This window comes from Oncorhynchus mykiss, chromosome 24 (genome assembly GCF_013265735.2).
Source record: "Oncorhynchus mykiss isolate Arlee chromosome 24, USDA_OmykA_1.1, whole genome shotgun sequence".
Taxonomy (NCBI): Eukaryota; Metazoa; Chordata; class Actinopteri; order Salmoniformes; family Salmonidae; genus Oncorhynchus; species Oncorhynchus mykiss.
Genome location: NC_048588.1, coordinates 14338482 through 14351868, shown reverse-complemented (window position 1 = coordinate 14351868; position 13387 = coordinate 14338482). Strand labels below are relative to the sequence as shown.

General features: G+C 44.2%; 1 protein-coding gene across 6 annotated transcripts in view; it reads left to right on the top strand.

Annotated features, from left to right (window-relative positions):
• The window catches only part of LOC110503343 (neurobeachin), a 330014-nt gene that overhangs the window by 49931 nt on the left and 266696 nt on the right, over nt 1-13387 (top strand). For all 6 annotated transcript variants that reach the window (XM_036961703.1, XM_036961702.1, XM_036961698.1 and 3 more), the window contains exons 2-4: nt 5520-5751; nt 6241-6341; nt 7075-7170. In XM_036961703.1, the coding sequence (XP_036817598.1) occupies nt 5520-5751; nt 6241-6341; nt 7075-7170 (429 nt within the window). The remainder of the gene's footprint in view (nt 1-5519; nt 5752-6240; nt 6342-7074; nt 7171-13387) is intronic.

Genomic DNA, 13387 nt, shown 5'->3' with positions numbered 1-13387 from the left:
CACTCCACTGAATAGCAGGCTACTGATTGCTTTGCAATGCTTGCAATTAGTCACTTTCACTGACTACTTCCAAACCACTCATTGTTGAATTTGCGATTGCCAACTTGTTGTGTAATGTTTATGTCCAATGGGCGATGAGCACCTATACGTTTTATCTATAATTTATTATCATTATTTATCTTCATATGACAAGGATTAAAAATGATTTGCCAGTAAATTTGTCGACTTCATTCATGATGACTGCTAGCTACAATTTTATAAGTATGATGTTTACATGATCAGTCCAATCAAAGCTACTGTAGATATAACGTGATTTGACATAATTTTATCTGTGACCAATGACCTTGAGCCTTCTTGGATGGGCACTTTTAGTGTAACTCTATGACAGCACCCAAGGGGCTTGAATTTTCAAGGTCTACCCTTAGACTTGGTGGTGACATAGTGAGAACACTGAGCTAATCATGGCGCAACTAGAGAACATTACCAACACCTATGCTCCGTATTTTCCCGCTGGCTGCACCACCACCATGGAAAGCACTGAGCTAGGCTGAAATGCCTGTATTTTGGAGCTGCCTTACTCAAGAAAGTAAAAAAGAGGACATGTTTGTATGCAGCTTTATTAATTCAATGTTTGTTTGAGCCCAGGCGTGCCCCATTTTGCTGATAACCCTCCCGGCTCCGCCCACCGACATCCTATTAAGGAAAGCACGAGCAAAGAGAAGGAATTCGGCAGACAGAGTGGGTGGGTCATCCCATATCATAGAAATCAAAAGCCATTTCCATGTGAAAATGTTATAGGATTTGCTCCATTGGTTTTGTTGGTAGGCCTACATTATGCTCAAATAGCCACAATAGCCTATTAGCTACTGTCTAAAACTGTACAGCCTCAGTCTTCACTGTAAAGCCTCAGTCTTCACTGTAAAGCCTCAGTCTTCACTGTACAGCCTCAGTGTTCACTGTAAAGCCTCAGTCTTCACTGTACAGCCTCAGTGTTAACTGTACAGCCTCAGTCTTCACTGTAAAGCCTCAGTCTTCACTGTACAGCCTTAGTGTTCACTGTACAGCCTCAGTCTTCACTGTAAAGCCTCAGTCTTCACTGTACAGCCTCAGTGTTCACTGTAAAGCCTCAGTCTTCACTGTACAGCCTCAGTGTTCACTGTACAGCCTCAGTGTTCACTGTACAGCCTCAGTCTTCACTGTAAAGCGTGCTGGAAGTTGCACAAAATTGTCACAACGTTCAGGTTTCTGCTCACAAGACCTACAATTTGCTCAGTGCCCCACAAATGTTGAGATAACATTGGGCAAGGACTCTGCTGTCCTAGCTTCAGGGGGAAGCTGGTTCCACCATTGTGGTGTCAGGACAGATAAGCGCTTGGACTGGGCTGAGCTGGAGCCTGACCTTTCTAGTCGTGACATTTTGTCAGGTCTCGAATAGGGAGAGAAGAGCCCTGGGTTTACCCCCTCAGACTACTGGAGTTACTGTGTTAGATCACACTCCTGCAGAGTACTGAACAGTACTGTACATGTCACAGTGTCAGAGAGACAGAGAGAGGCTTAAGTACTTTACACACTATCAGGCTGACCTGATCCGTTCTGCTCTAGCCCTGGGCTGTGTCCCAAATTACATCCTATTCCCTATGTAGTGCAGTATACAGGGATATGGTACCATTTTTTGGATACAACCCTGGTCTTGTGCTGTTCTATTATCACTGTGACTTGGTGTAGGCACACAGGGTACAGACACAATCATCGAGCAATCTGTGAGACTTTTTCTGATCTTTGATTGGTCAAATTATTTTCTCGAAGATTTGCCGCTGCATGGCTGCTGTGTACCCATTCTCTGCAGAACCAATGGAAGAACCGAATGTCAAAGTCCACCGGTTTTTATTTTAATTAAGGATGACAAGGAAACAGGAACAACACACCAGCGTTTTTTGTCTGCTTTCGCTGATGTACTCTGATGCTGGATACAGCAGGATAGCCTGAGCCTTCACAATGGGATGTCTCTTAGTATGGAGCAGCTGTGTATTTATTTTATTATTCATCTTGACATATTGCACGGATATTCCTGCTCCTTCTCTCCTCTGTTTATTCTCACCAACAGCTGGAAATAGGAATTCACTTCTATTGTTTTAAACCCGATTTGCTGTCCACTGTTTAGACTGGAAACCTACAGAAGATTACGCTTCTAGTCCAACCTACTGCCGTCACCATGGTGACCAAGAGTCTCTCTCTCTCTCTCTCTCTCTCTCTCTCTCTCTCTCTCTCTCTCTCTCTCTCTCTCTCTCTCTCTCTCTCTCTCTCTCTCTCTCTCTCTCTCTCTCTCTCTCTCTCTCTCTCTCTCTCTCTCTCTCTCTCTCTCTCTCTCTCTCTCTCTCTCTCTCTCTCTCTCTCTCTCTCTCTCTCTCTCTCTCTCTCTCTCTCTCTCTCTCTCTCTCTCTCTCTCTCTCGTTCGTCATCCTGCCAAGATGCAGTCAGGAGAAAGGAACTAATCACTGATCAAGATGTTAAGTGTAACAGAGATCAATGGTCAGGAGGTTAATACACAGAAAGATGGAGAGAATAGAGTGAAGGAGAGGTTGGGAGGGGTAGAGACTGAGTGTGAGAGGGGATATGGAGAGAGGGAGAGGTTGTAGTGAGAGAAAGTGACTAGTACTGTAGAGTTAAATTGAAATGTGTATAATTTCTGTCACTGCCCATATGGAATGTTGATGTTTTTCTCATCGCATATTATGTTAAACTAAGCTGCCATCTATAGCTATATGTAGCCTGTTGCTTCCAGTAATCCTTAACAGATACTGTAATCTTAGATGGTGGACGAGGTACATTGTTATGTGTAACCAGACTGTATGTTTCCAATATAGATTCTGCTCATTATACATTCTGCTCATTATACATTCTGCTCATTCTTAATGCAGCTACTCACACAGAGACATCTGGCGCCTGTGTGATTGTGGGACCTAATCAAGAATCTGATTTGAAGATGGTTTTTAATCCAGAAAGAGATTGTAAATGAAAGTGTTATTCTGCTAATAGAAGCAGTGGCACTGCTGTGCATACTAAACATTTCAGGTTAAAAAGTAGTTATTCTGTCTTTCATCCAACCAGCAGATTGTGATCAATTAAAGATACCACATCACACTGTAAAAAAAGGCTTTGCACGGCACAACTTGTTATTTTCAACCTCAAGGTTTTGTTGATGATTAGACTCCCTGTGTCCTTGTTCTCTGCTCTCTCCTCTCTGCTGTCCTCTCACTGGTTTATAGGAGCGCCCTAATTCCATTTTCGTTGTCCCAAATGGGTCTGGTCAAAAGTAGTGCACTATATAGGGAATAGGGTGCTATTTAGGACACATCCCTGGAGTTTAGAATGCAGACGTTCAGCTCTACTGCTGTACAGTACATCCAATGTACATCATGTTAACTCTCCTTGCCTCTGGCATACCTCAGGCTTACACAATGTACCTAGATTTCTGAATCTTTGACAACCCTCAAGTTCTTCTTACAAATAGTTTAAACAAACTTTCAAGCTAAATTTATACAAGGATACCTGTATACATTTTCTTCCATTGAGTTCTTAGCATTGATTATATTGTAGCATGGTTGAGCCAGTTGAAGTGGTTAAAGTGGTGTGTGTAATGACTGGTATAATTACTCTAACAGTCTGACTGGCTATGTGAGTGAGAGGCTGAAAGCTTCTAAGGCTTTGTTTAGACAGGCATCCCAATTCTGATCTTTTTCCACTAATTGTTATTTTGACCAATCACACGAGATCTTTTCACATCAGATCTTTTTCATAGCTGATCTGATTGGTCGAAAGACCAATTAGTGAAAAAAGATCTGAATTGGGCTGCCTGTTTAAACGCAGCCTACATGGCTAATCTGTGTCCATATTTACATCCCAAATACCACTCTATTCCCTATTCAGTGTACTACTTTTGACCAGAGACTTTTAACCAGAGCACTAAACAGGGAATAGAGTGTCATTGGGGACGCATCCCATGTCTTCATCTATACCTCTCTTCCTTTCCTCTCTGAGCACATTGGCTGTCTGAGCATTGTCTCTCTATCTCTCTCTGTACCATGGCCTACTAGCCTGCCAATGTATTTGCAGTAAAAATGTTGAGGTTGTTTGCTCAATCCACAATGTAATGGAGAAGCTAGTTCTTAGTCAGAATCCTGGTTCTCTGGTGTAGAGAAGAAAGTAAATAAACATGATTGATCCGGTCCTGTTTTTATCCTAACTTCAACTGCACACGGTCTGCTCTGAAAATCAATTCCTCTCATTGAAAATAAAGTTTTTGTCAAGATGTTAAATTCCACAGGCATACTTTCCCTGGACCCTGTGCTCTAGTGCCTTTTATAACACAAAAAAATGACTACTGGTATCACGACTCAGGATATGACCCAGATGCGGACACGGGAGGCGAATAGTACAGTTCTCAGATGATTTATTGAAAACAGGCTCAGGGTCAGGGCAGGGACAACAGACTTGAGAAAAAGGAAGACTGGGAAGCACGCTGGTAAGACAAGACAAGACGAACTGGCAACAGACAAACAGAGAACACCGGTATAAATACACAGGGGATAATGTGAAGGTGGGCGACAGCTAGAGGGGGGTGGAGACAAAGACAGGTGAAAGACAAAGACAGGTGAAACAGATCACGGTGTGACAACTGGAGCTGAGTTCTACCAAAATAGAATGAGGGATAAATACATGAAAAGACAAAGCAGAGTAGCGAGGATAATACAGGGGTGAGGAGAGGATAGAAGAAGAGGAGAGGAAAGACAAGATGGTGGGGTAGGGAGATGAGAGGACCTGTGCGGTTTGTTGGACCCAGGTAGTCTGTTCAGTGTGCAACAGTGTGAACACGGTCTATATTTAGCAAGGGTTTGTTACTGTAAGCTCTGCTTTATAGAGGTGGGTTTTCTGAAGAGCTTGGCCATTGAACCACATCAGATTGCTTATTACCCTCCCCCTCTCTCTCTCTCGCACGCGCTTTCACTCTCTCTCTCTCTCTCTCTCTCTCTCTCTCTCTCTCACTCTCTCTTTCGTTAGATCTGCTATTAGTTCTTACCTTATTTCCTGCAGGCCTTGTCCTGTCAGTCCCAGTGATGGTACCTGGAGAGTTTCTGACCCTATTTTCTGCATGGCTGCTTCCATGCCCACCAGTCAGGATGCAGCCTCTGTACCATGTGTTCTATGTATGTTCTCAGTATGTTCTCTGTGTGTTCTCTGTGTGTTCGCGCTACTAGAGGCGACCAATTAATTGCCTGTTGAGCATCAAGAATATAAATATGGATTGTTGGTTGATCGGTAAGCCCCTTTCGTTCCACTTTCCAACAAATATAAGATTTTACATTACAACCCTTCTATTTATGAGCCTTTTGTAATTCAATCACTGTCTCTTAGAGGAAAAGGCCTCCTCTCTCTTACTGAACAATAATGTCTGTTAATCTCATACTACCTCTCCATCCCTTCCCTCCTCTCCCTCCCCTCCCTACATCTCTCCTCTCCAGCTGGTTGGGGGTGAGTTTGACCTGGAGCAGAACTTCATCATAGCGGCGGCAGAGAGCCTAGGCTGTATGGTGGAGCTGTTGGAGCACTGTGATGTGACCTGCCAGGCTGAGGTGTGGTCCATGTTCACAGCCATCCTCAGGAAGAGTGTCCGTAACCTCCAGACCAGCACTGAGGTGGGCCTCATAGAGCAGGTACTGCTGAAGATGAGCTCCGTTGACGACATGATCGCAGGTAAAGGAACAAACGCAAGCAGCACACACGCACACATGCACACACGCATGCATGCACACAAACACACACACACACACAAAATAGTTAATAGAGCTTGTTCCATGGCCAGGTGCCCATAGTAAGCCTGCAGTACAGTACCCACTGCAGCTTTATAGGTGGATGGATGTGGATTAAGTTAATATTTTAAGCATATTGAAATTCCTCTGGCTTAAAGGAGAGGAAAGATTGAAAAGAGAAAATATCATTAGTCACAGTGTGTTTTATAATGAGACTGAATTGCAGTTTAGAGGAAAATTTAATTTTAGAGGGCAAACTAAAGGCTTGGCACTTTTCAACTCTTTTTAATTCTATTGTGAAATATGAGGGCATGTTTCTATTGTGGATTTTTCTGCAGTAAATAATTAACCCCTATCTGCCAGTGAGGAAATTGAAGTACCAACTCAACGTGTGTGTGTGTGTGTGTGTGTGTGTGTGTCTGTCTGTCTGTAGACCTGCTGGTGGATATGTTAGGAGTGCTAGCCAGCTACAGCATCACAGTGAAGGAGCTCAAACTGCTGTTCAGTATGCTGAGGGGAGACCGAGGACTCTGGGTAAGTTGTAGGAGTAGAGGACTCTGGGTAAGTAATGGGAGGGGAAGGAGAGGTTACAAGTTGGTGTTATAATCATCTATTGTACAGTATGTGATGAACATGGCTCATATACGATATTATCTCCATCTCATCCATACATCACTTCTCTTCTTTTCTCTCTTCCCTTTATGTCCCTTCATGTCTCCTCTCTGTCTCTTCCCTCCATCTCTTTGCTCTCTTCTCCCTCCATCTTTCCTCTTCCCTTTCTCCTCTCTCTTTCGCTTCTCTCTCTATTCTCGCTGTCTCTTCTCTCTCTCGTCTCGCCATCTCTTCTCTCTCTCCTCCCTCCATCTCTTCTCCTCTCTCCTACCACCATCTCTTCTCCTCTCTCCTACCACCATCTCTCCTCTTCCCTTTCTCCTCCCTCTTTCGCTTCTCTCTCTATTCTCGCCATCTCTTCTCTCTCTCGTCTCGCCATCTCTTCTCTCTCTATCTCTTCTCTCTCTCTTCCCTCCATCTCTTTGCTCTCTTCTTCCTCCATCTTTCCTCTTCCCTTTCTCCTCCCTCTTTCACTTCTCTCTCTATTCTCGCCGTCTCTTCTCTCTCTCGTCTCGCCATCTCTTCTCTCTCTCCTCCCTCCATCTCTTCTCCTCTCTCCTCCCTCCATCTCTTCTCCTCTCTCCTCCCTCCCTCTCTTCTCTCTCTCCTCCCTCCATCTCTTCTTCTCTCTCCTACCACCATCTCTCCTCTTCAGCCGAGGCATGCAGTGAAGCTGCTGTCTGTTCTGAACCAGATGCCTCAGAGACACGGTCCAGACACTTTCTTCAACTTCCCCGGACGCAGTGCTGCGGTAAGACTTTACACGCTGGGCTAGCCTGGTGATGTGGACATTCCCTCTTATTATACACTGAAAAAAATGTATGTTTTTGTTTGTGTGATTAGCTGAATAAAGTTATACATCAACTGTACGTATCTGTCACTGTTCTATAATACGAGGAATCAGCTGTTTGGAATTGGAATTGATTATCTACCTAGCACCTACCTTTTTCTGTTCTGATTGGTCAGATGTTTGTTAATTGTTGTAAGTGAACAGGAAGCAGTTGAGTTGATGCATGGCTGTAGATGTGGTCAGTTCATTATAAAGGGCACGTTCCTCTGCCCAGGGGTTGCTGATGCATGCCAGATCTTACAACACCTGGATAGGTATTTTACTTATCAGCTAACCACAACAGCACATAACACATTAATCCAAGATGGCGTAGCAGTCAGACGTCTTTGTCCTTCGTCTTGACATGTCCCGTGTATATATATTTTAATATATTTTTCTTTGCATATATTTTTTATATTTCTCTAAACCTCAACTTCAAAATACTCTCCTTCAACCCGCCTCACCCAATGTGGTGTGGATCTGTTTTCTATAAAGTATTTTTATTTACCTCGGAACCGGAATCCCCCAACAAAGTCTGGCCGGCTCACTACTTACTAGCTAGTAGTCAACCAACCACTGCTTGCGGTCATCAGCTAACCTTTAGCTCGGAAAGCTCTCGCCAGTTTGTACAACGCGATTCAAACCAGAGCATACCGGACCTATTTTCTCTCCATATCCCCGGATTCCTACCGCAAGCGCTGAACCTTTTCACCTGGATCATCGCAGCTAGCTAGCTGCAATCCAAGTGACTACTCCTGGCTAACATCCCGAAGAAAGCATCAATTAACCTGGAGCTAGCCCATGTTAGGCCCATCTCCCGGCTAGCTGAAGAGACCATCAGCCACTCCTGTGCTACAATACCTGGACCCCTTTTACTTCCGGTACGGGGCACGGAGGCCCGCCGATCCTTCACGACTGGACTACTGACGTAATCTGCGTGAGGGGGTACTCAACTGGCCCCTACCTCGCGACATCCCCTGAATGCCCATCTGTTACCCTGCTAGCCGCGGCCCGCTAGCTGTCTAGAGCATATCGGACTGTTAGCTAATAGGCCCATCGGCCAATTTCTCGCGCCACTGTACCTATTTTGCCAATTGGCCTGGGCCCCTTTCACTCAACGAATACATGATTATATCCATCACGACAGGACTACCAACGTAATCTGCCTGAGGGTTTTTTTCCAACAGGCCCCTCCGTCGCGACGTCCCCTGAATGCCCATCTGCTAGCCTGCTAGCGGGGCCCACTAGCTAGAGCATATTGGACTGTAAGCTGAATAGATCCATTGGCCAATTTCTTGGGCCACCATACCTATTTTGCCAATTGGACTTGGACCCCTCTGCTACTCAGAACCCTACCAATCCATCACGACTGGTCTATCAACGTCACCGCACGCGGAGGCTAAAACAGACTTTTCTCCGTCTCCATGTCCCTCTAAGGCCCTTTTGCTAGCTTGCTAGCCCCAGCCTGCTAGCTGTCTGAATCGCCGTGTCTCCAGCCAGCCCAACCACTCACTGGACCCCTATGATCACTCGGCTATGCATGCCTCTCCCAAATATCAATATGCCTTGTCCATTTCTGTCCTGGTTAGTGATTATTGTCTTATTTCACTATAGCTCTGCTCAATATGCCTTAACCAATCATTTTGTTCCACCTCCCACATATGCAGTCACCTGGTTTAAACATCTCCAGAGACAATATCTCTCTCATCATTACTCAATGCCTAGGTTTACCTCCATTGTACTCACATCCTACCATACCTTTGTCTGTACATTACGCCTTGAATCTATTCTATCGCGCCCAGAAACCTGCTCCTTTTACTCTCTGTCCCGAATGTACTAGACGACCATTTCTGATAGCCTTTAGCCGTACCCTTATTCTACTCCTCCTCTGTTCCTCTGGTGATATAGAGGTTAATCCAGGCCCTGCAGTGCCTAGCTCCATTCCTACTCCCCAGGTGCTCTCATTTGTTGACTTCTGTAACCGTAAAGGCCTTGGTTTCATGCATGTTAACATTAGAAGCCTCCTCCCTAAGTTGTTTTTATTCACTGCTTTAGCACACTCTGCCAACCCGGATGTCCTAGCCGTGTCTGAATCCTGGCTTAGGAAGACTACCAAAAACCCTGAAATGTCCATCCCTAACTATAACATTTTCCGACAAGATAGAAGTGCCAAAGGGTGCAGTGTTGCAATCTATTGCAGAGATAGCCTGCAGAGTTCTGTCTTACTATCCAGGTCTGTACCCAAACAATTTGAGCTTCTACTTTTAAATATCCACCTTTCCAGAAACAAGTCTCTCACCGTTGCCGCTTGCTATAGACCACCCTCTGCCCACAACAGTGCCCTGGACACCATATGTGAATTGATTGCCCCCCATCTATCTACAGAGCTCGTGCTGCTAGGGGACCTAAATTGGGACATGTTTAACACCCCGGCCATCCTACAATTTAAACTTGATGCCCTCAATCTCACACAAATTATCAATGAACCCACCAGGTACAACCCCAAATCCGTAAACACGGGCACCCACAAAGATATCATCCTAACCAACTTGCCCTCCAAATACACCTCTGCTGTTTTCAGCCAAGATCTCAGCAATCACTGCCTCATTGCCTGCATCCGTAATGGTTCTGCGGTCAAACGACCAACCCTCATCACTGTCAAACGCTCCCTAAAACACTTCAGCGAGCAGGCCTTTCTAATCGACCTGGCCAAGGGTATCCTGAAAGGATATTTACCTCATCCCGTCAGTAGACGATGCCTGTTTATTCTTTAAAAATGCCTTCCTTGCCATCTTAAATAAGCATGCCCCAATTTCTCCTTCACCCAAATCCAGATAGCTGATGTTCTGAAAGAGCTGCAACATCTGGACGCCTACAAATCAGCCGGGCTAGACAATCTGGACCCTCTCTTTCTAAAATTATCTGTCGAAATTGTGGCAACCCCTATTGCTATCCTGTTCAACCTCTCTTTCGTATCATCTGAGATTCCCAGAGACTGGAAAGCTGCCACAGCCATCCCCCTCTTCAAAGGGGAAACACTCTAGAAACAAACTGCTACAGACCTATGTCTATCCTACCGTGCCTTTCTAAGGTCTTTGAAAGCCAAGTTAACAAACAGATTACCGACCATTTCGAATCCCACCATACCTTCTCCACTATGCAATCTGGTTTCAGATCTGGTCATGGGTGCACCTCAGCCACGCTCAAGGTCCTAAACGATATCGTAACCGCCATCGATAAGAGTAATTACTGTGCAGCCGTATTCATCGACCTGGCCAAGGCTTTCGACTCTGTCAATCACCACATTCTTATCGGCAGACTCAACAGCCTTGGTTTCTCAAATGATTGCCTCGCCTGGTTCACCAACTACCTCTCTGAAAGAGATCAGTGTGTCAATTCTCGGGTCGACTCTTCTCTGTATGCATCAATGATGTTGCGCTTGCTGTTGCTGATTCTCTGATCCACCTCTACGCAGACGACACCATTCTGGCCCTTCTTTGGACACTGTGTTAACTAACCTCCAGACAAGCTTCAATACCATACAACTCTCCTTCTGTGGCCTCCAACTGCTCTTAGATGCAAGTAAAACTAAATGCATGCTCTTCAACCGATTGCTGCCCACACCTGCCCGCCCGTCCAGCATCACTACTCTGGACGGTTCTGACTTAGAATATGTGGACAACTCCAAATACATAGGTGTCTGGTTAGACTGTAAACTCACCTTCCAGACTCACATTAAGCATCTCCAATACAAAATTAAATCTAGAATCGGCTTCCTATTTCACAACAAAGCATCCTTCACTCATGCTGCTAAACATACCCTCGTAAAACTGACCATCCTACCGATCTTCGACTTTGGCTATGTCATTTACAAAATAGACTTCAGCACTCTACTCAACAAATTGGATGCAGTCTATCACAGTGCCATCCGTTTTGTCACCAAAGCCCCATATACTGCCCACCACTGCGACCTATATGCTCTCGTTGGCTGCTCCTTGCTTCATACTCGTCACCAAACCCACTGGCTCTAGGTCATCTACAAGTCTCTGCTAGGTAAAGCCCCACCTTATCTCAGCTCACTGGTCACCATAGCAGCACCCACCCATAGCACGTGCTCCAGCAGGTATATCTCACTGGTCACCCCCAAAGCCAATTCTTCCTTTGGCCGCCTTTCCTTCCAGTTCTCTGCTGCCAATGACTGGAACTAACTGCAAAATTCACTGAAGCTGGAGACTTATATCTCCCTCACTAGCTTTAAGCACCAGCTGTCAGAGCAGCTCACAGATCACTGCACCTGTACATAGCCCATCTGTAAAGAGCCCATCCAACTACCTCATCCTCATCCTTTATTTATTTATCTTGCTCCTTTGCACCCCAGTATCTATACTTGCACATTCATCTTCTGCACACCAACCATTCCAGTGTTTAATTGCTATATTATAATTACTTCACCACCATGTCCTATTTATAGCCTTACCTCCCTTATCCTACCTCATTTGCCACACTGTATATAGACTATAGACCTTTTCTACTGTATTATTGACTATATGTTTATTTATTCCATGTGTAACTCTGTTGTTGTATTTGTCAAACTGCTTTGCTTTATCTTGGCCAGGTCGCAGTTGTAAATGAGAACTTGTTCTCAACTGGCCTACCTGGTTAAATAAAGGTCAAATAAAAATATGGTAAAGCAGTCTGGTGCCTGACTGCACTGTCAATGACTTGGTATGCAACAGTTGGTTGACGCATGCAATGTCTAAGCAGGGGAACGGCTCCTAAATCTGCAAAAGAGTAATTAGTCTCTATCCAATGTTTGTCTTCATAGTCATCCATGCACCATCTAAAGAACAATCACACTACAGCAGTATGTTTGTTACTTTATTTGTTTTAGAGATAGCGCTTCCTCTGGAGTCTATGAAAAGTCTCTCTCTCTCTCTCTCTCTCTCTCTCTCTCTCTCTCTCTCTCTCTCTCTCTCTCTCTCTCTCTCTCTCTCTCTCTCTCTCTCTCTCTCTCTCTCTCTCTCTCTCTCTCTCTCTCTCTCTCTCTCTCTCTCTCTCTCTCTCTCTCTCTCTCTCTCTCTCTCTCTCTCTCTCTCTCTCTCTCTCTCTCTCAAATTCAAATTTCAAATTCAAGCTGCTTTATTGGCATGAAAAACATTGTGTCAATATTGCCAAAGCAACAATGTATACAATATACATTGTAACAAAATTGTAAATGATAGCAAATAATAATATAAAATGGTAGTAAATAATAATAAAAAAATAAATACAATAAAATGGTAACAGTCTACAGTAAACATTAATAATTATAGTAATAACAATAATAGTAATAATAAGTAAGTTACTGTTTACTATGCAGATGTTATTATTCAGTGTCCCTCAGGCTATGGCAGGAAAATACATATTTGGCTGCAAGAGGAGCCATTGCTCCTTCGCCCATGAGTATTCTTAGTTTTTCCTCTGGGTTCAATTTGTAAAAATGTGGAATATATGTAGTCATTTCTGTGAATAATGAATCTCTTTGTGAGGAATATTTATCACAGTAAAGGAGAAAGTGCATCTCTGTCTCTACCTCCCCTGTCATGCAGTGACCACATACACGCTCCTCTTTGGGTAGCCATGTCTTTTTATGTCTGCCGGTTTCTATTGCCAATCGGTGGTCACTCAGCCTGTACTTGGTAAGGATCTGTCTCTGCTTCGTATCTCTGACAGAGTAGAGATAATCAGCCAATTCATATTCTCTGTTTAGGGTCAGATAGCAATTTAGTCGGCTTTGGGATTTTGTTTCGTTTTTCCAGTATTGTAAGTATGATTCCTTTGATTGGTTCATGATTTTGTTTATTGGAATTCTTTCTTTTGAAGCAGTGCTGGTGTCAGCTTGATTGGTGAGGTCCAACACCAGCTGACTGAGAGGGCTCGTTTCTGGGCTCAGCTCTTGGGCTTGAAGTGCTTTAAATTGCAGACTCGAATTTGGACTTGAATTTAGATGTAGCCAAAATTTTAATGATCTTTTCTGTATTTTCATTATTACTGGAAAACGGCCCAATTCTGCCCTACATGCATTAGTTGGTGTATTTCTCTGGACTTGTAGAATTTTCCGACAGAATTCTGCATGTAGGGTTTCAATTGGATGTTTGTC